General features: G+C 43.8%; 1 protein-coding gene across 1 annotated transcript in view; it reads left to right on the top strand.

Annotated features, from left to right (window-relative positions):
* Window positions 1-4,202, top strand: part of HEATR9 (HEAT repeat containing 9) — a 58,897-nt gene extending 54,695 nt beyond the window's left edge. The window contains exons 14-16 of the mRNA XM_032239007.1: window positions 249-335; window positions 482-573; window positions 4,118-4,202. Of these exons, the coding sequence (XP_032094898.1) occupies window positions 249-335; window positions 482-573; window positions 4,118-4,202 (264 nt within the window). The remainder of the gene's footprint in view (window positions 1-248; window positions 336-481; window positions 574-4,117) is intronic.
* The last annotated feature ends 19,400 nt before the right edge of the window (window positions 4,203-23,602 follow it).

Here is a 23,602-nt window from a genome sequence, read left to right on the forward strand (position 1 = left end):
CTCCCTTCCATCTTCCTCTCCTCACCTCTCTCTTCCTTCCCTCCTTTTCCTCTCATTTCCTCTCCTCCCATCTTCTTCTCTCTCCCAGCACTGGATGTTCCTTCAGACCTACTGCTGAGGGAGTCTAAATTCTCTGGAGCAGATTGGGGCATTGCCTGAGAATCTGCAAGGGAAAGGCTGTTGGGAGACATTCGGCTAATCAGGTGCAATCCATAAAGTCACCCCTGCTTCGTTTTTTTTTTTACTAGGGAGTTCTTGGTATCCGCCACCCAAGTGTGTTCTCTGTCTTGTTGGAGATGTTAGAACTGGACACCAGTGAAGCAGTTCGTATCCAGGTCAGTAGACCTGGATCAACTCAGGGGAGCTATAAGAGGAATGCCTATGTTCTTTGTATCATTTTGGTTGGTCAGTATTTTGATTTGATTTGATTTTGATTTTGATTTGATTTGAGTATTTTGGATGTGTCCTCTCCCATTTATAGGTTATCAAAGCCTTTTCCACTCTGGGAATTGATAATGTAAATGTGAGGAAGAGCCTCAAGAAGAAGATACAAGGAGGAGGAATTCTGGGCAGGTATTATGCACATTAAGAGAAGCTTTTAGAGCAATTTCATATTTCCAACTCTAAAAAATGTTTATTTGAGAACCAAAAATGAACTTTGGGGCTCACCCCAGGGGTCAGCTACTGAAGGTTCACACGGGTTCGGGAGAACCTCTAGCTAAGAATCTGCCCAGTTTGGAGAACCTGCAAATCCCACCCCTGGCTGGCCATGCCCCCCTGTCCCGCCCTTCCCAACCTGCCTTTCCCAGGAGTCCCCATGCGGGCCATTTAGGATGTCAGGTAAGTACAGAGCCCACATGGAGGCTCGTGGAGGGTGAAAAATGGGCCTTCTGGAAGTTCTGGAAGGCCGAAACAAGCCCGTTTCTGGCCTCTGGAGGGCCTCTGGAGCCCGGGGAAGACCGTTTTTGCCCTCCCGGAGACTCGAGGAAAACCTCCGGAACCCAGGGAGGGTGAAAACGCCCCCGACACCATGGTGCAGAAAGTCAACTATGCCACACCCACCATGGCCACACCCACCCAGCAACAGGGTGAAGCCAACCCTGTCCTTGTAACTATTTTTTTTATACGGAGACTGATATTGGCTGGATCTCCTCCCCATCCCTCACGTGAGGCAGTTTTGTCTTGAGCTGTTTCAGTTTGAAAGTAGCACTAAAGACTGTTATGATTTGAACAGTGGAAGATCAAGTGGTTTCAAATTATGTTCTCCTAGAGAACCCACCAGGTATCTGAGGCAACTGCTGCCTCACAGACATGGACGACAGGCTCCCCTCCTGCCAGTCTAGTCTGGAAACATGTTATTTATTTAATTTTTAAATAAAATTTATATACTGCCCAACTCACTATCCCGAGTGACTCTGGAATCAATCTCGATTAACAAATGATTTGAGGAGAAAGAAACTAGGATCCGGTTTATAGCATTTACGAAGAGGAAGATTAAAAACACAAGAATTTCACTTGAATACCATGCCTTTAGATGAGAAATCTATATAGCAATAGCAGTTAGACTTATATACCGCTTCATAGGGCTTTCAGCCCTCTCTAAGCGGTTTACAGAGTCAGCATATTGCCCCCCACAGTCTGGGTCCTCATTTCACCCAGCTCGGAAGGATGGAAGGCTGAGTCAACCTTGAGCCGGTGAGATTAGAACCGCTGAACTGCAGATAACAGTCAGCTGAAGTGACCTGCAGTACTGCACCCTGACCACTGCGCCACCTCGGCTCTATATATCTATATATCTATAAACAGTTTATGATGGGAAAAAAATCCTGTTCATTTCCTGTTCCTTTTTTTTTTTGATAGGAAGGTCTGTCAGCTTGCCTCTTTTGTGAAGGAGAGGCAATCAAATGTGTTCTTTATTTTGTTAATTGCTATCAGGGTAAGAAATGACTCTCACACAAGATCAGCCTGAATAACAGTTCCCTAGTGGTTGCTGCACAGTAAAGCAAAAGAATGAGGACTAATATTAAATGTTCAATATGAATACATATTATTAATCTTATCTGCCAGGCTTCTGATTATGTGGGATGGGGGGAAATCTGCTGAGTAGAGAATAGTCTCCTTGCTCACTCTGCTTCTCCTGTGATCAAAGTCTAGCAAGTAAAAAGCTGCCTTCTCCAGATTCTCCTGCAAATAATTCTAGCTCTGCTCTAAACCCATAAACCTGTGTTTCAAAATAGCATATGTTGTGGTGGTAGAGGTGAAGCAGTTGTGAGGAGCTGCACTGTGAAGAGAGACTATTCCTTGGCAATTATTCTGCTTTAAGCATGGGTTTACTACTGTTCTGAAATGCATTAAACCAGGGTGTCAAACTCAAGGCCCTCAGGGTGCTTAGATCTGGCCCACGGGGCTGGCCTGAAAACAGCAAAGGACTGGCCCATGGTGCCTCTGCCAGCAAAAACGGAGCTCAGTGGGCCGCGTGCATGCCCTTGAGCTCCATTTTTGCTGACAGAGGGTTATCAAAACAAACTAAAAACAAAACAAAAGGAGAAATGTTTCCCCCTTTGCCTTTGAGCATGCAAGATAGGAAACGAAAAAGGGAAAGAGGAAAGACAAAAGATGGAAAGAGCCAGGAAAGAAAAATATGGAAAGAGGGGAAGGAAGAAGAAAGGAGAATGAAGAGGGAAGGAAAAAAAGAAGAAGAAGGAAAGAAGGAAGGGGAAGGAAGGAAGGAAAGGGAGTGGGAGAGGGTCTCAGGGAAGTCCTGCCTTAGCACTTGGCCAGCGCAGGTGCCCCCCACATGAGTCCTGTGTCATGCCCACCATGGCCATGCCCCCAATGCCATGTCCCTGGCCACGCCTATCATGGCTACCCCCCTGCCCTCCGATGTTAAATACAATCCTGATGCGGCCCTCAGTGAAATCGAGTTTGACACCCCTACACTAAACCCATACTCAAAAGCACCATGGCATGGGTTTAGCTCTCTTTCAAAACAGTAATGGATCATTGAAGCAGATCATGCTTGCTTCACTATCCTACCTACTTGTGACTTTCTGCTTTTTTCTGGGTGTCTGATGGACACTCTCTGCTTCTCCTGTCACTGTTCTCTGCCCAAATAAGTCTAGCTTGAATGTCAGGGCTTGAAGTGGCAGTCGGAGAAGGAGGGAAAGATCGCTAATTATTTGCTTTTTCTTGACATATGGGATCAGTGACCCTGGCAGATAAAGAGCCCTTTCCGCTGCCACATTTTCCTGCTTTATTGGATGTAGCTAACTCTCCAAACTCTGCATCTCCCCAAGTTGCAGCCCCAGCCCATGTAAGGCAAAGTGATGAGTGATCGTTGTTCCCCCTTGCAGGTGATGTTCAATGGGAGGGAAAATTAATTGAACCAGGACAATCCATTAATCAGTTATGTTAACCTGCCCCATATTAGAACTGGAAAAACAATGTCCTTCCTCAGCATCCTTCCAGTAGAGTGGCAAAATGTGGTTGGGCAGTAAGGTAACCAATTTTGCGCCAACATGTTGGTGAACTATATTTTTAATCCGACCATCTGGCTGTGCTCTTTGTCAAGCATGTTGTGTTTGCATCTGCACTGGGGTAGCGTTAGACACGTCTAATGTGTTTGCTAAGAGGGGTGTGTCTGTGTGTGCAGGGAATGGTACAAGCAGTGCAAGATGCTGAATGCTTAATCATGCTTTAGGGCAATCTATGAAACTACTCAGTGAGTACATAAAGTAGATCTGAAGTGGATGAGGTCTAAATTTGTCGTTTGGGGACTGTGCCATGAGGAAAGTCCAAAGTTTATTTTATCTATCTATCTATCTATTTATTTATTTATTTTTTCGTCAAGCACAGATCAAGCATGTTATAGTTCAGTAAAATCAAATCAAATAAAGGATGTTATGTTATAGTTCAAGCATGTTACAGTTCAGCAACATGAAATTTCCCAGTGAAGACACTAAGTCAGCTGGCAAACACTGCAATGGATGCAATCAAACATTCTTAATGTTTCTGAAATACGTATCTCATAAGGGAGTTTTGCGGGTAACCTTCTTTTCTGTTTTTGTTTTCCCTGCTTTTCTTTTTCTCCTTTCTAACCTCTGCCTCCTTTTCCCAGAGAATCTAGCAAAGCCTTGGAGATACTTGACCGACGCTCGGAAATTCAGAAAGAGTTGATGGTCCACTCTTTTATAATCCAATGAAATGATCATTTTTGGCATGCAGACTGAAGTGGTGGATTAAAACATTTGCCTCTGGGTTTCCAGTGTGCAGAAAAAGACAACATATAGGGTCTGTCTTTGACAGGTGGGTTCAGGGTGCCATTTGCATTTGTGGGAGGTTCAGTAAATGCCAGATGTTCAGGCCATCTGTTTGAGGTTCTCTCTTTTACAGCCAGTTTTCCTGCAGACTGTCAGCTCTGCATTGCCATGTGCAAATAAATATTTAAATGGAATTCAGCCTGCATCAATGCAGAGCACCATGAATACATATTTTTCATCATGTTTAATTAAAGGAGCACTTAAGTTTTGTAAAATAAATACGTGCCAAATATTAATACATTTGCAATTGATTGGACATCTTTGAACACCGGCTCTTCGGCTTTGAAATGGAGATGAGCACTGCCTCCTAGAGTTGGGAACAACTAGCACATATGTGTGTTGGATGATAGGAAGACAGCAGATATACTTTACTTCTTAGGAAGTAATAAGGATAGGTGGTGTAGCCACTGGACACCTTAATTCAAGGGGCTTGAAACTTATTTTGGTAGAGCTAATATTAATGTAGAGTTAAAGTAGAGGAAATGACCAGACCATCGCTTTTTGTCCTGAAAACAATGGGCACGAATTTTAACAGCTTCTGACTGCAAGAATTTATAAAAGATAGTGCACCCATCTTGCAATAGGCAAATGTTTCAAGCTTGTTCTGAGAATATGGAGAATTTGGAGAGCATGCCATGGGCTCCTTTACAAGTTGGTTGCCACAAGAACCTTATTGAATCATGAAATGATGGTCATAGGCAAGCTTGTCTGATTCTGACAGATCCATTTCCCAAAGCTAAAGTGTTGATGTTGCTATCAGCCACCTCCAATTGCTCTCTACTCTTGTACCTTAGCTTTGGGAGGGGGTTGGTAGGCTCTTCTAAACACAGCAAAGAATTGCTATAATGTTTATGTTTTAAAACCGCTTATCCACTAGTGACTTAATAGCTAGAGCATGGATGTCAAACTCAGGACCCATGGGCCGGTGCTTAGATCTGGCCCATGGGGCTGGCCAGGAAACAGCAAAGGACCAGCCTGCGGTCCCTCTAATAGTGAAAATGGAGCTCAGGTGCAGCATGTGGCCTGCCTTGTACCCCCTTTTTGGCTGCAATGGCCTCCTGCAGCCCTCTGCCAATGAAAACGGAGCTCGGGGGTGCTGTGTGTGCCCCTGAGCTTTGTTTTCACTAGCAGAGAGCTATCCAAACCAACTAAAAACAAAACAAAAGGAGAAATGTTTCCCCTTTTGCATTTCAGCATGCAGGAAGGGGCAGGAAAGGAGAAAGGGAAAGAGGAAAGACAAAGAAAAGGTAGGAAGAGAGCAAGGAAGGAAAAATAAGGAAAGAGAGGAAGGAAGAAAAAATTAGAATGAAGAGGGAAGGAAAAAAGAAAAAGGAAGGAAGGAAGGAAAGGAAGGAGATTATAATGAGAGTGAGGGAAGGTCTTGGGGAAGTCCTGCCTTAGCACTTGGCCACCAGAGTTGCCCCCGACATGAGTCCTGTGCTATGCCCACCATGGCCATGGCCACAGCCACAGCCACACCCACAGCAACACCCCACACTCCACCCGGCCCTCTGAGGTCAAACACAACCCTGATGTGACCATCAATGAAATTGAATGTGACACCCCTGAGCTGGAGGCTATCCAGACTTTTCTCAATATTTCTCTGTTGGCCCAATGATAGTTAGATCACTCTAGAAGCTGCTTTCTAGAGCACAGTGGGAATCCTCACGATGGCTGCTGATGGTTTTAGCTGGGATAAAGAAGCATTCTTTAAAATGAAGATGTTAGAGGCAGATGCTTGCTTTTTGTCTACCAAAAACCTCCCTCCTTTTTTAATTGAAAACATATTTCTAAAAATTAAGTCAAGAAAGAAAGGGGTCTGGTTAAAAAGTATTTCAGGGCCTCCTGTCCTCTTGGGTTTCATTTCTCTGACTTATCCCAATCAATTTCCCCAAAGATTTTTGGTCACTTGCAAGAATCTATTGCTAATTAGCTTTGGGATAAACTTCAACAATCCTGTGAAATCCCACGGCATTATAGCACGTACCTCAGCCAGTAATATTATCTTTATTTGCTGGACCTCTTCCATATTTTGCAAGGAGCAGAGAATGGAACTAGAAATCCAGCAAACCAAAGAGATGCTCTCTGAAAGTCCACTGTTAGGCAATGGTGTCCTAAGTCACTAGTGGAAACTTCACCCTGGCCTTTGAATGGGAATTCAGACATGCTCTTTTGCTTCCCCCTCCCAGCTTAGTTTCCTTAAGATAGAAGCAGCATGAGCTGGAAGTAAGCAAACTGTCATTCATCTACTCATGTTATAAGCATGCCAGTAAAAGTAAAAAAAAATGTCCCTACATTTTTAAGTCTTGATAAAGTTAAGACTGGTGATTCACTACAATATCTTAATAGTGATTTCCATGCAACTTCATATTGCATAATTTAGAACTTCCCCACTGCAACAGGGTTTACGTCTGAGAAACATGAACATGTTATTGACTTGCTGACTGCCCCGGTTTTCATATCTTCATAATGGGACAATGTCAACATGACAAAAAAAACCTAGTATTTGCCAAATTCCCCTCTCTCCCCCTTGGATAGCAATTTATCTTGGAGTTTTTAAAAGAAAAATGCTTGGAATCTAGAAGTCAGGCAGAAGAATTCATGACCTCTTCTAGAAGGCAACTGAGCTCTAGAGCTGTGATGGCGAACCTATGGCACGCGTGCCACAGGTGGCATGCAGAGCTCTCTTTGTGGGCACGCAAGCTGTCACTGCAGTTCAGTTCCACCGTGCATGTGTGCGTGCCTCCCACCGCCAGCTGGTTTTTCAGGTCTCTGTCACACATATGCAGGGGGAGGGGTGCATACAGGAGACATGAGTGCATGTGCAGAGGAGCGCAGAGGGTTGCATGCATATGTGGGTGGACTGTGCTCATGTGGGGGGTGCGGAGAGTGCAGGGGGGTCATGCACGCATGCGCATAGGGTTTGCATTGCATTATGGGTGTGCATCAGTGGTGGGTTGCAGGAGGTACGCCCCAGTACGGGCGTATTGGAGCCTGCCCGGAACACCGGGTACCATTCCGGCATGGTGCTCTGGAAGGCCCACCTGCCTGCCGAAGCTCCTTACCTGTCCTTTAAGCCTTTGGCGCTTCCATGGACGTGCATGGCACGTACAGCACCTGCGCATATGGCACCTGCACGATGCTCCGCCGAGCAGATGGAGCATCGCACAGGCTTGCAGAAGTGTCGCAGGCAAGTATGACGCATGCACGCGCCACACGCATCCATGTGGGTGATGCCGGGGCCATTCCAATCATACCACGTAGAACGGACACCGGAACCCACCACTGGTGTGCATGCACACACACTTTCGGCACACAGCAACAAAAAGGCTAGCCATTATTGGTCTAGAGCTTTCTCTAGAATGAACAGATTTTTCTCTTGCTTTGAAAGTGCCCAAGCAGTGCAAAATGAATTCATATTCACATAACTGAAAGTTTGATCATCCTTGAACAAAAAAAGAAAACCCCTAAGACCTGATGGATTCTATTTTTCAAAATTATTTTGGATTAAGTAGAATCTAGATTTTTAAAATAAATTCCCATTTTTTCAGAATTCACCCCCAATCTTTCAATAATGGGAAGCTAAAATGAAATAAACACACTTGGAACCTGGGGTTATAAATGTAAGTTTATTTTAAAGTTTCCCAGACAATAAGTCCATCATCAGTTCTTCCAAATGAAAGAATATTCAGAGACTGTAATCACAGCAGATGCATACTTATTTGGTGATAAGCATGATTGAAAAAAACCTGAATAGTCACAGGACTGAACTACGAATGGACCAAACTCCAGATCAGACAAGGGAAGCAGAGATATGAACAATTAATTACATGCTGTTTGTTGTTAAAGACAAGCTAACTGTCTAACATGGTGAAACATTTGAAAAATGAATGCTAAGACGGCTTAATAACATGGAATGATTACATTTGTTTGCTCTCTCATGTCTGGTAGATTGAAAATGTTTTCCTGAAATGGATGCAAATGGACAGAAAGCAGCAGGAAAAAATAGGCAGATAAAAAAAAGGTTTAGGCAGTAAGAAACATCTGCTAAGCTAAATTTCCACTGGAATTAACTGTGCCTAGAATTAGACACATAGTTCTGTTGCCGATCAAAATGAACATCTTTTTTTAAAGACACACACCCCTTAAAAATGTTTGAGCTGCTTAGGAGCTTCTTACTCATTTGATTCCCCACCCTCTCTCCTTCCTTTTCAATTGATGCTGATCATTTTTCTTCTGCCAGTTTGGTCAATGCTGATAACATGGTCCCTTGTAAGAAGGAGTCTAGTCATTATGAACTTAAACTAGGGATTAAGGATGTATCTGACATTTTTTTAAAAAGGAGGAGAGCTACGATGATGAGAACAGGTTACATATCTGGGCGGTTTTCTTTTTTTAAATTGAAACTCTAATTTAGGGCTTCCTAAAAATGAATGACTTTCATTCATTTCCTGCCACAAAAATTGGGCTTGGAATGAGAGGTGCAGCAATTTGAGAATCCCAGGTATGGCTGTTGCCTGACGGGTATAATATGATAATTCCTAAGCCGAGTCTTTAAGTTGATGATAGGCTTGATTAGACAGATGTCATATTTCATCTGGTGTTCTACATTTTCAGAAAATTGCAATGCTTAACAAATGGTCACTTATTTTGTTATATTTTGCCATTGCCAGAGGTGGCACTGGCAGCATCTATACCAATTGCAGAACCAGTTTTTTTTTTTCTGGCTGAATGCAATGCCCTCTAGTTTATACACAGTAAACAGATTGATTTCACAACTGAGCATATTCACAAAGTGTGTGTATGTAGTGGGTAGGGAGCAGAGGAATTTTTTCTGTGACAAACAGCCTTGAATGGATTTCCCCCCCTGTTTTTTTCTAATAACTGTGTCACTGTTGAATAACTCCAATTTCCCTGGAGTAAATAGGGTGAGACTGCAATCAAAATATAGATTTTTAATACACACACACACACACACACACACACATATACACACATACATACATATACATGCACATGCGCACACACACACACACACACACACACACACATTATCATTTTCCTCCAAGGAACAAGATTTATATTCAAAACATGGTGGGGAATTGAGAAACCAGTTGGTTAATAAATCTTCCCCGCACCCACTGGTTTTGCCTTTCCATCATTCCAGCGTGGTGTGGGTCCCTTCTGGTAATAATTTATCCAACCATGAAGATGTGGCATTTTTTCATGCTTTTGCATGCTTAATCAGGAAGAACTCTGGCTGCTTTTACTGAGGCTAAAGCACGCAGGCAAGGCGTTGTTGCCTTTTTCCAACAGATGCAGAGATAAATTATTATGGTTTGTGCATGCTCGGTTCAAATGGAAAAAGGAAAGAGGAGTGGAAAGTAGTAGGTAATTGACTCCAAACAGATCAGCATTTCTCTAAGGAAGATAGTCATAAAAAGGACAGACACGATCGTATTATTGAAGTCTTGCTTCTGAAGATGCGTGTGAAAAAGAGGCAGGGTTTCAATCAGCCAGCTGAGGCTGCTCTCTTGGCCCATCCTTTGACCTATTTGTATTTTCCCTTGGTACAGATAATCCTCAACTTACGAGCACAATTGAGCTTGGAATTTGGGCTGTAGTTCATGATTTCTCATTCTGCCATGTCACATGTCCTGACTCGATTTTACAATGGTTATTATGATGGTCACCAAGCATGTCACCATGATTGTTAAATGAACCACGTGGTGTGAAGTGAATCTATTCTATCCAATGGGTGTTTTTTTGCCATTTTCTGCCACAAAATGGGGGGAAATATCACAAATTCTGGTCACGTGACCATGGGATGCTGCAACTTGTAAACATGAACTGGTTTCCAGGTGCCCAGATGCATTCTTCTGACGAACTGTGCATGTGGGAGGCAGTCATGACTTTTGAGAACAGTCTGTGTGTAACTTTTTTTTGAGTCCATTGTAACTTTGAATGGTTGTTAAGCGACTGGTTGGTAAGCAAAGATAACCTCTGTCTCGGAAATACGAACCCTGCAAGTAAGAGACAAATTAAAAAACAAAAGATTGCAATGCATCGACGTTTTGATTTTGAGAATTTGTTGCTCAAAGAAAAGTGGGAGATTCATCTGAAAATAGTTCCTACTTCTGGGATGGTGGTGCCATAAGGCCTAGGAATGTTTAGGGGTGTAGCAAACTCCTTTTTCCCCCCAATGTGATCTCTGGAGTTCTAGAAAAGATAAGTGGGCATTCTGTGATGAGGGTGGGGTGAAATGGGTGGGAACTCAGTGGTAGTATTCAGACGGTTCTCTCCGGTTCGGGTGAACTGGTAGCGCTGGGAGGCTCCGTCCATCCACCCCGACATAATGCGTGAGCACTGTGCATGTGCAGAAGGTGGTGTGCATGCACAGACGGTGCATATGTGAGTGAAATTTGCAAACCGGTAGGGAAGGGAGGTGAATCCCACCACTGTGGGAACTGATGAGTGGGGAGCAGGCCCAAGACTGGGGGACCCTAAGAGGTGGGATGGGGGGGAAGATAGGTGAGGAGTCCTGCTGCAGCATCCCTGTGGTCGGTCATAATGACAAATTGGCCCGAATTTTATGCATGTGACTGGGAGGGTGCCATAACCTCATACCAGGTTGTAAGTAGTTTTTGGGTGAGTCTATTGTCATTTTGAACACAGGTAGTCCTCAACTTACCACACTTTATTTAGTGACCATTCAAAATTGCAATAGCACTGAAAAAAATGATTTGCAACCATTTTTCACATTTACAACTTTTGCAGCATCTCTGTGGTCACGTGATCAAAATTCAAATGCTTGCCAACTGGTTCATACTTATGACAGTTGGAGTGTCCCAGGGTCACGTGATCCTCTTTTGTGACCTTCAGACAAGCAAAGTCAATGGGGAAGCCAGATTCACTTAACAACTGTGTTATTAATTTATCCTCTGACATGATTCACATAGCAAGTGTGGCAAAGTCATAAAATGGAGCAAAACGTACTTAACAAATTTCTCATTTAGCAACATTAATTCTGGGCTCAATTGTGGTCATAAGTCAAGGACTACCTAAGCAACTGGTTGTAAGTCGAGGACTAACTATATATCTGAGAGACAGATTAAAAAAATGTTCTGTTAGTCTTTACAGAGAAGAAAGTCATCTTAAATTTAGCATTAGCTCCATTTGCAGAAATATTTGCTGTTTTTCCCATCTGTGCCAGCATTGTATGGCGGATAGTTTCTAGGAAAGCTAATTGCACTTTAATTTGACTTTCAAGCACTGTCTGGAGTTGTTAGGTTCAACGATGTTGTCATTTTGGAAAGTGAGGAAAAAGAAAGAAAGTAGTATTTCCAGTAGAGAGTTAACAAAGCTAAAACGAATCACTGTGTTCACTCTGTAGAAACAACAGATTTTGCTGTTGTCTGGAGAGATTAGGTCTGGCTGCTTAGTAGCCAGATATAATTTCTTTTTTGATCTATGGGGCTGGAGAGAAAGCTGCTGCAGCAAGAAACGATAACAAATAATACAGAGTTTCAAAACAGCCCTTCTCAGCTTCCAAAGGGATGGACTTGAATGTCCAGAATTTCCCAGGTAGAATAGCTGAGTCTGAGAATTCTGGGAGTTGAAGTCCCAAGTTTGAAAAGCCTTCTCCAAAATGTCAATCTTCATGCTAATGTATAGAAGGGTCATGTTGACCTATGCTAGTGTTTCTTAATCTTGGCAAATTAGGAAGGCTGTCTAGGAAGTTCTGAGAGTTGATTTACACATCTTAAAGTTGCTAAGGTTGAGAAAGTCTGATTTATGTCTTAAAGTTAAAATACAAATTTGTATGGGACAGTCATCAACTCTCTAACTTCCCTGCATTTCTATCATTTTAATAAATAGAAGAGAACTCCCTGGGAAACAATCCCTGACAAATGTGAAAAGGGGCAAGCTGTACACCATCACAAGAAACACAAGCAATATATCCCTAAATTGTTGGAAATGTAAACAAATACCAGGCACATACTATCACATGTGGTGGACCTGTAAAAAAGCAAGGAAATTTTGGTTACAAATTCGTATGTGGTTAGAAAAAATGGTTAGACAACGCATAGAGTACAAGCCAGAATTATTTCTATTAGGCAGATGGCTATCATAAAGGGACAATATACCTAATACTACAAATTCTGATTGCAGCAAGAGTGGTGTATGCGCAGTAGTGGAAAAGTGAAAATACCCCTTCAGAGGAGGAGATAATAAGGAAGACCCCAGTCTCTGCAGAAATGGATAGACTAACATTAAAAATAAAAGGTAAAGGAGAGACAGAATATTATGACAGATGGAACAGATTCTATCAATGGTTAGAAGCATGAGGTGGAAGTCGGAATATGAAAAAATTAGGTTATGCAGATCTGGAATGATTACTAATCATAGTATTAGAATGAATATGATGGTCAAAAATAATTGTACAACACTAGCACTGTTTAAGTAGTATATACGTATGTTATTTGTTTTCACCTTGGTTTTTGTGACAAGTGAAATGCCAAGACAATCACACTTTATTCAATATATTTCTATGTAAATAATAAAAATATATTTAAAAAAAAGAAACACAAGGGACTTCCAAATTTATTTTTCAGTACTTGGTTGGAAAGATTTCTTTTTCTTTGACAAAGATTATTGCATCCAAAGCATGTTGAAGAATGTGGCAACCATCTATTGGGCAAGCCAAATCTTCATGGGTTTTTTCAGAAAGTAGAATTTAATTTCCTATTGATAAATGACACACATGCCAATTGTCTGGGGGAAAAATGATACAATAAACATTAAATTCATTGTGGGACACCACATGTCAGAAATGAAAACAAATAAAATTAATTATAACAAGCCAAACAGAATTGCATACATGAATCAAAACGAAAGTGTTCCTTAGAGACCTTCCCAAAGAGATGGTTAATGAATATACATCTACCTTTTTGAACTTCAGCTCTTATAATCACAGTACATTTATTAAAAGTCGATGTGTCAGGCTTGTGTGAGTTCTCAGGATTATAATTTAAGACAAAGCATATCAGGAAGCAGCTGTGCATTGTTCTCTTTTTATTCAGCAAGCAAAGCAACACGAGCATTTTGTTTCATTTCTAGGCAGTATTTCTTTACAAATTCCTCCTCCTGGCCCAGATAACACCTGCAATAAATCCAACAGCAGCAGATTGAGTTGGAAGTGACTGCCCAGGCATTTGAGAATGAATTCTTTCTCTACTAGCAAAGTAAGACCTCTTGCATCTAGTGAGGTCAACCTTGTTACGTTGGTAGTCTCGAGCAGGGGTCAGCAACCCGCGGCTCTGGAGACACATGTGGCTCTTTCATCCCCCTGCTGCAGCTCCGTCGCTCAAAATATGCCCCACAACCACCAATGTGTGGCACCTGCCAGCCTGCGATTTATTGAGCTTTTCGACCCCCTCTAGGCAACCATGGATAAATCCAAGAAAAGAAAAGTTCAGAAGAAAAGAGAAAATTTAATGGTACGTGGGCAGATTCATTTGCTTTCACTACTGATGAGACTGGTTTACCAGTATGCTTAATATGTACACACATTGTAGTTTTTTTATACATAGCATAAAGGTAAAAAAATGATATATGCAGTGTTCTTTTCACTTTAGATGCCAAAAGGGTTTAATGCCTCCCGGTATTTTCTTTTCTGTGGGAAACAGGTGCAAGGTTGATGACCCCTGGTCTAGAGAATTAACTAAAGACTGTATGAGTATTGTTACTTCATTTTTTTACTCCCCACTTTAAAAAAGAATAGAATATTTATCCTAGTTGGTATTATTCCCCCATACCGCTCTGGGTGGCAGTTGCTCTCTCACATCTGTTAGGATATGCACTTCCCCATTCTTTTCCGTCTCCCCACCACAAAGACCATCTGCAGATGATAGAATTTCCTCCAGAAGGCTACATTTTTTTTCTTCAGGGCTCTTGTCCACATTCAGCCTGTTCCACTTCTCTGAATCTTGTCCAGGGGTGGACTTCAAAAATTGCAGCAATGGGTTCACTGCCCTGTTGCTGGGTGGTGGTAGCCATGGTAGGCATGGCCTAGTTGGCCTCCTGCACCACAGTGGGGGGAGGGGGCGTTTTTCCCCAGGCCTTGGAGGCTTTTGTTTGAGCCTCCGGGAGGGCAAAAACCGCTTCCCCCGGGCTCCAGAGGCCCTCTGGAGGTCGGAAACAGATCCATTTCCAGACTTCCGGAACTTCTGGTAGGCCCATTTTTCACCCTCCCCAAGCCTCCATGTGGGCCCTGCAGTTGCCTGGCATGATGAATGGGCTGTGTGGAGACTCCTGGGAGGGGCGGGGTGGGTGGGGCGGGGCAGGGTTGGCATGGCCAGTCAGGGGTGGCATTTGGGGGTTTGCTGAACTGGACAGAGTCCTAGCTAGAGGATCACTTGAACCCGTGAGAATCCCCAGCAGCCCACCCTGATTCAGACCTGCCAACAGTCTTTCTCAAAAAGTCAAGGCCACCTTGCCCTGCAGCTGTGATGAGGTGACTGGGAGGCATCTCCAGTTTTAGATGGTGCCTGATTGGACCATGTGATGAACATGTGGATGCTGGGCAGGGACTTGAATTTTCTTTTGGGAAAAACCTGGAAGCTTTCAGATTCAGTTTTTCCCAAATGGGCCAATATGACGTCTCTCATAAAATGGAACTTTGAGGGAACTCAAGCCTCGGAGTCTTCTTTTGTTGGGAGTGTTACTTGGAACCCTGTTTAACCCAGATCACAACAGCTAGATCTTGTATAATGTGTCGGAAGTAGGGTCACTTCAACCTGGTTCTTCATGTCTCAAGAGAGAACTCCGATTGACTATTGACTGACTCAATCTGTTTCTTTCCTTAACAGAAAAAAGGGATGAAGTCTAACTAATATCACAAAAATGCCTAGAAAATGTGTGCCATAATTCTTCCATCCAACACTTCATACTTATTCCCTCTTTAGGGGCAACTTCTGCTGCTTGGACCAACACAGGTCATTCCATTTCAATAATGGGAAGCATCAAAACTTATTGGGTGAGGTTCTTTTGTTTCCAGCTGCTAAATAGCCACAGAACTTAGCAACTGAATGGGGGAGGGGCAGTCCTACAGCTAGTCAATGCAGCTGGCCACCAATATCTGAAAACAACCTTCCTGCAACATAAAACGTCCACTCATTGTCCTAGGAAAATGTGTGTTTCAAGTTGGAACTTCTTGAATCAGCAGTGGCCTGGCAATGAGATGGAGGCTGATTGGAAGGCCATGTTCTTGAAAAAAGTGGTACGTGACCCCTTTTTGAACTGGGACAAGGAACCCGGAATGCCATCAGCATTATTCTGTCAGGCTCCAAATGGGTAAGGAAAACAGCCAAACACAGAGACGGTTTGAAAATGCAGTTTATCCCACCCCCACATACGCGCACACCCATCACCTCGTGACCCAGAGTGAAAACCACTTGGCAATCAGTCATGGAGGGTTATGGAGAGTTCTCAGCTGGATTGCGTGTGGAGGAGGGAGATCCCCAGTGGTAAGCATGATTCCCGGCAGCTCCCACAGCTTTCCCCCGCCCAAATGGCATCTCCGGGCCTATGGGCTCACCGGAGCTGACATATTCTTTGACGGGAAATTGTTAAAGAGTTCTAGAGAATTCCAATTCAAAATGGAATCAAAATTTTGGAAGACATGAAATCATTTCTCTTTTTGCGAAGAGTGGTGATGAATCATTTGTTGGTGCTCTGCTACTTGTTTATATGAGACATGCTGTATAGTTAGATAAAATGAAAGAAGAAATTCTGCTTTTCGGTGAGCCTTGAAAACAATTATTGAAAGTGATACTTTGGAGCTGTGTCAAAACAATCAGAAACAAAAAAAAAATAGGTTGGGGATTGAACTGATAAATGGTCTATTAATGCTGGGTTCATGACTGGGATTTGTTTGGGGGGAGGGGAAGGAAATTTTCACATGTTTTGGATATTTTAATGTGTAACTAACCATGCACCTGTTTGCAAGGCTCTGCCCAGCAGGCAACAAAAAGACTTCAATCTCATTATCAAGTTAGTTAATTACATGAAAAAGAGTGTATTATTTACTGCTGTTTGTGAAGATTTGGGAACTATTCATAAAATGTTTCTGTTCCACATTAGTTTCAATAACTGTCAAAAAGAAATATGCTTGGATGGATTTGTGAGCTGAAGAAAGTTGTCCTATTTTTAGAATAATATGGAAAAAAGGCTATGTGAAGCTTTAAAAAATAGTAGCTTTCAGATGAGATTGTTATATCTGGCAGATATATAAAACTCCCAGAACATCCGAATCTGACGCTTCAGGACAAAAACATCACTATCATTGCTCATCATAGCATAGTTCAAGTGTCTATAGTCAACATCAACTATGGATACAGCAAGTTGGGGATAACATGTCTATTTTCTCTTGCTGATGAAACTTTCAAATATATGGTTGTTGAAAATGCCCTTTAGGGGAAAAAAAAAAGAATTGAGAGGGGGAAAAAAAGAATTATCTAGGCAGCTGTAAAATTCATGTAATAGGTCTTAGATGTCATGGCTGAAGATTTCATTTTATTTATGTATTTAAATAATTTATATGACCACCCATCTCACAATAGTGACTTTGGGTGATGTTCAAAGGTTAAGACTCAACAATTATAGCAATGACTCATCGTATCCCAAGTAAAGATCTCTTCCATTCATTAAACACATCCTCCTCCTCCTCACTTAATGGCAATAGCATTTAGATTTATATACTACCCCATAGTACCTTATGGCATTCTCTGGGTGGTTTACAAGGTGATATTATTTGCATGTTGCCCCCAAACAATCTTGATCCTCCTCGGAAGGATGAAAGGCTGAGTCAACTTTGAGCCCCATCCGCATCGAACTGCAGCCTGTGGGCAGAATTTTGTCTGCAATACTGCATTCTAACCACTGTGCCACCATTAACCTCTTGACTTGAACATCTGGAAAAACAGCCAGGTCTTCACAGTCTTACAGAAGTCCAACAGTGTCAAGACCATGTACCTTGCTGAAGGATTGCTGTTTCCACAAGGCCGACACTTGTTATTCTGACTTAGGCTTCCCCAAAAAGTATGAAGCAGACTTCTGGGCCTGACAAAACCCCTTTTATGAATGTGGTGTAAATGGTGTGCCTGTTTGATGTCTGTACCCACTTTTTAAATCTCATTATTGTTATATTTTCTGTGTTTTAACTGACTTACGTGGGGAACGTATGGATGAGTGGTTGTGTATGTATGAGAGGATTGGGAGTACAGCCTGGCGCCTCCTCCACTGAGTGCTATTGCAGAAGTGGTAGGGGGCCCAGGCCTACCTCCCGTCCTAGAATGACTGATATAAATCGCCTGCCGGAAGGAACGGAGGCTGTGAGAGGGGAAATGGGGTCTACGGGTGCGGGGGTGGGCCGGAGCATTAAGGTCACTGTGGGGAGAGGCAGGTACGACGGGAACTTCAGGGCTAGCCATTACCGGGGAAGGAGGGTTTGCTACGTCACAGCGATCCCTCCTTCCAGCCCTGTTAGTTCCACTCCAGGGCCAGATTGCGAGAGTTGTCAGGGCCCTGGTCTCAGGCTGTTGTTGCTAAATGCCAGGTCTGTGGTTCACAAAGCTCCCCTCGTCCGGGACCTAATTTTAGACGAGGGGGCAGACCTGGCATGTATTACTGAAACCTGGCTGGGCCCGGAGGGAGGAGTCCCCCTCACTGAAATGTGCCCAGAAGGGTTTCAGGTGCTTCATCAGCCGCGACCCCAGAGAAGGGGTGGGGGAGTGGCTGTCATCATCCGATGGTCATTAGTTCCTCGTAGGATCCCTGCTCCAGAGCTTGTCGGGTGTATGGGTCATACGATGGCACGGGATTAAATACCACCAATATGCGGACGACACACAACTGTATCTGTCCGCCCCGTGCCAACTCAGTGAAGCGGTAGAAGTAATGTGCCAGTGCCTGGAGGCTGTTAGGGTCTGAATGGGAATGAACAAGCTTGCGCTCAATCCTGACAATACCGAGTGGCTATTGATGCTCCCTCCCAAAAATGGTCCAGCTATTCCATCCCTTAGCCTGGGGGGTGAAATCATACGCCCCTCAGAGAGGGTTCGCAATTTGGGAGTCCTCCTGGATCTACAGCTGACGTTAGAACATCATTTGTCAGCTGTGACCAGGGGGACCTTTGCCCAGGTTCGCCTGGTGCACCAATTGCGACCCTACCTGGACCGGGAGGCCCTTCGGATAGTCACTCACACCCTCGTCACCTCAAGACTGGATTACTGTAACACGCTCTACATGGGGCTGCCCTTGAAGAGCGTTCGAAGACTTCAGTTAGTCCAGAATGCAGCCGCATGAGCAATTGTGGGTGCACCTAGGTACACCCACGTTACACCTATCCTCCGCGAGCTGCACTGGCTGCCCATTGGTCTCCGGACACACTTCAAGGTGCTAGTCGTTACTTTTGAAGCCCTGCATGGCATCAGACCTGGGTACCTGAGAGACCGCCTCCTGCGAATTACCTCCCAAAGACCGATTCGATCGCACAGACTTGGCCTTCTCTGATTCCATCTGCCAGCCAATGCTGGCTGGCGACCCCCCCAGGGGAGGGCCTTCTCTGTTGCAGCTCCGGCCCTCTGGAACGACCTCCCCATTGAGATCCGGACCCTTACTACCCTCCCAGCCTTCCGTAAAGCTACTAAGTTCTGGCTGTTCCAGCCCCACTTTAATTGTGAACATTGTTGTATTTTGTATTGTCTTATTTATCCCCCCTTCCCTTTTTATTGTAAGCCGCCCGGAGTCCTTCAGGAGTGGGCGGCATACAAAACCAATAAACTCAACTCAAACTCAAACTTTATTAAACTAATGTGAATTCCTCTCATTCATATTCAGCAAAGGCCTGGTAAACAGTCTTTCAAAGGTGAAGTTATGACCACAGACCTTATCTAGCTTGGAAAGCTGCCATGAAAATATTTTCCAAACGCAGTGCTGTGCGAGGAAAGACTTGGCACAGAGTCTCTGAGATTCATGGACAAGTCTTCACATTCCTGAAATGAACTAACGAACGAACAAACGAATTGTTTCCTGCAAAAGCCCATTCCCCTTTCACTCCTCTTTTATTTCCTATGGGAGGGCCCATTCACCGTACACCTGTGGCTTTACTCCCAAGTCAACACTCTTTTCTCACCTGTTCTTGTCTTCTGGCAGCTCTGTGCATGCGCACACTGGGAACAGGTTCCAGCTGTTCCTCTGCCTCACTGCTGTCTAGCTCCAAAGGCTTACCGTACATGTGCACACACACAAATGTCAGTGATTGGCGGTAAGATGCTATCAAAAATTCAGCATAGCATTCCCAGTAGAGCAGTGTTGTCCAATCTTGGCAACTACAAGACCTGTGGACTTCAACTCCCAGAATTCCCCAGCTAGCCAATCCTGTGCTAGAGATTTAGCATATATTTGGTGAGATTTGTTTCACCTCAAAAGACTACTTGTCCAGCAACCTTTAACCCACCATTAGTATGTCAGGACAAATCCAACCTTCTGGTTCATTACACTGCAAGCACAAACGATCAACTATTTTTGAGGGACAGGAATGGATACGAGTGCTGCTATTGAGAAAGCAGCGTGATTGTCTCTGGAGACTTTTTGAGCAGTTTGCATTGGAATTGAGGTGTGCAGAAAAGAGCCAAAGGTATTGTAACTTGGAATCATTATTTGTGAAATACCTGCTGACATGTTCTATTGACTTCTGAGGTTAGTGAGCTCACTAGACATATCAGTCCTAGTACAGGGGGGGAAATGGATTGATTCATGAATGATGATCTTATCATCAAAGGAAATGGCTTAAACGTGGTTCATTCAAACAGCTCAATCTTGTCATCTTGTCATCTTCCTAGCCACTCATTTCCAAATGACTCCAGTAAAAACTAAAATCTATCAGCTGGAAATACCTCATAACATTCGGTGTGAAACCCACTGGGGCCAGTGGTCAGGTTTAGAGTTTGTGAAAAAAAATGTTTCTGATGTTTGCAGAAAGCTCAACATTATCTGAGTACGCTCAGTAGATTACATATGTACATTTATGGATAGTATGATTGCAGTGATACTCCTCATCCAACAAGCTTTGTCCCTTGTGTGTCTGTGTGCTTTGGAATCAGTTTTGACTCTGCCTGACAGAGTCCCTGCAATTTTCTTGGGAATGTTTGTAGGAACTATAGTCCAAAACATTTTGAGAGTATCCCAAAAGGGCTTTTTCAAGAGGCAACTGTACTTCCAGGTTTTTCTTTGAAGACTTTGACATCTCATGCAAGAAGCTTCTTGGATGAGAAACAAAATGTCTTCAAAGAAAAAAAAAGAAAATCCAAAAAGTCCAGTTGCCTCTTGAAAAAGCACCTTTGGGACAACCATGACCTGGATGACTGAGAATCTTTGTAGACATTTGGAGCAGGGATGTGCAGTCACTAGAGGCAGGGGAGGCAGGGCCTCACCAGTCTCCTGAGGCAAGGAAAGAATTTTAAAGAATTTTTTTTAAATAATTAAGGCCAGGATAGTTGCTACCAGATTTCAAGTCACAGTGGCTTGGTGTCTGCTCTCAGTGTTAACTATAGGAGGAGGCCAGAGAACTCAGGGCCTCCTTTGCATATGGAATTTTTCGCCTTTTAAAAGTTAAGAAAGAGTTAAAAAGCAAAAAAATTCATATGCAAAGGAGGCACTGATTCTCCTGCCTCCTGATCTGGAAGCAGCGAATCATGCCTTGCACTTGAGTGACTGCGCAATCTAGCAGCAGGAGTCTTGCTTGTAAAACGCACGTGTGTTGGAAAAGTTCATGCTCCGAGCAAGTTCAACTCTCCAGCGTGCAAGTAAAGTTTCTTTGGTTTTTCCAACCTTTTACCATTATCTCTACGGAGAGGTTCTCAATCATTCAGATCTGCGCTTTTTCCAAAGGAGAGTGGACTTTATGCCCCCCCCCTTTCAGACATTTTTCTTGTCATGCAAGAGGATAGAAGAACCGAAAGCTTCATGGATGAGAAGCGAAACGTGTTCAAAGGGGGGGGGGGAAATACCCCAAGAAAGTCAACTCGCCTTTTGGAAAAAAAAAGCACCTTTGGGACCACTTCTTCTTGGGTTAATGAGGTAGGGGGGAATGTGATTTTTGTCAGCAATAAATCTGGAGCGTTGCCCTTTTCTGTCCTGGAAACGGGTTTTCTCTCGCTTTGGCAAGGTCGCTTTTTTGGCTGCTTTGGTATTTGGGTTTAAATACGTGGGGTAGACAAGCGTGTTTTCGATGTTACCGCGAACGAATCCCGGCTTATTTATATTTCTATTATGAAATAAAAGGGGCAAAACGCGGTTCCCGATCCCCTGACAGCGATCGGAGGCAGGGAAGATGCTCAAAAGGGCAAAAGAAAGGGCGAAAGAAACCGAAAAAGCCGCCGGGGGAGTTTGATTTTCAAGCTGGAGCAGTTAAATACTTCCCCGTGAAGTATACCCTGAAAGGGCTCGATGCAACTAAAAAAACCCAAACAAACCTGTCTGCAAAAGCAAATTTACAGAACAATCTCCGGGAGATTCTCCCCCCACCCCAACTTTGCCCACCCGCGAACTGGAGTGATCCCACTCTCCTAAATGTGTTTGTCGGGTTGCAATTGTGGATTTCCACGTGCCTTTCTGATTTTCAGTGGCCCGAGTCTTTCGGAATGTACCTGTGGCGGGGGACGGAGGAGGCGGGGGAGCAAGGTGGCAGAGCGCGGCAGCGGCGAGAAGCAACACCCCTGCTGCTGTGTCCGACAGGCTTCTCGCGTTTATGTCAGCCATAAACGCGAGATGCTTGTCGAACACAGCGGCAAGAACGTCCCCGCCACTGCCACGCTCTCCCACCTCCTCCATCCCCGTCCACTGCAGGTGTTCCCTCCCCCCAAGCCATTTCATGAACATCCGCTAACGAAGAATCGGGCCCCCGCTAGCCACGGCATGATTCAACCTCTGCTTTTCTTTTCGAGGCGCCCTTCTCCTTCTCCCAACCCCCCCTCCCCAAAAAAACCTCCCACTTCCAACCAGGTTCCCACTTTTTACTTATTTTTTTAAAAATAAAGGATGACATTGCCAAGCAGAGAGCGACGTGCCAGGGGGAAATGCCAGCTGGACCGAAGCTTTAATGGGCTATGGAGGCGAAGGGGAATTAATTGGGTTGGCTCTTGGTTGGCACCAAGGGCGCCCCGAGCAGGTTTTGTGGGGAGGGGGCATAGGGGGGGGGCTTTCCTGCAACTGGCTGAGCCCTGAATGGAGGCGGCCGTTTTCCTGCGGCTTCTATATGGCTTTGTCAGCAGCGGGATCGCTTCATGCAGGCGCGATTCATATGCAGATGGAGACGCGGGGAAGCAGGGAGGTTGGCAGGAGTTGAAGAAAAGAGGAGGAGGCGGGGGGTGAGGGGGGGAGCACGGTAGTGACGGGTACGTTCTCGCGGCTGCCGCGCTCTTGCCTCACCAACCATAAACCTCACCGCACGTCACTTATTTGGAGGATACCAGTTTGGAAAAGACTGAACTTTTACTGGTAAATTTACTGGTAAATATCCCATCATGATGATGGCATTACAATTCATTTGCACTACTACCATTGTTATTACTGCCATTTATGTCTTCTATTGACAATTTAATTTTTTTTTAGATTTACTGTCATCTTCAACAGAATTCTGACATTTACTGTACAGAATACATATATTTACATATATTTATTTATGCTGTATGGGAAATGGAGCCTAGGATGCATTGAGCTATATTTATTGTTCTCATCTGGCAAGAGTGGCCCAGGAGTAAGCAAGAATAGTAGTTCCATTGTGTTGTCACTCCCCCTCCCTTTCTACCTATAGTGCTAATCTCTTTTTCTTTGAAAAAACTACAAAAGTTGGCAAAGACGGGGACAGTGATTGCTGTCTTGGTGCACAATGATGGTCACTAGATAGCAAGAATATTTACACTTATAAGTACACTTACTATTAAAAACAAAAACCAGCAAAGCCAAATTTATTTCCGAAGTTTCCCTTACAAATGCAGATACATACTTTTTTCTATCACCCTGAGTGATAGGTGCACACCTTTTATTATGTGCCATTGTGAGACACAGCTCATTCCATCTGCTGTAGCTCACCAGGCAGCTGTAGTTCACAAAAACCTATGTAACAGTTATCAGATTTTGGACTACCATGGCTTTCCTCTATCTTGCCTAGATGGCTCTGTGGAGCCTAAATTGTTTTTCTCCCCTGTATTAAATCAGAA

The sequence above is a fragment of the Thamnophis elegans genome, chromosome 2, assembly GCF_009769535.1.
Source record: "Thamnophis elegans isolate rThaEle1 chromosome 2, rThaEle1.pri, whole genome shotgun sequence".
Classification (NCBI taxonomy): domain Eukaryota; kingdom Metazoa; phylum Chordata; class Lepidosauria; order Squamata; family Colubridae; genus Thamnophis; species Thamnophis elegans.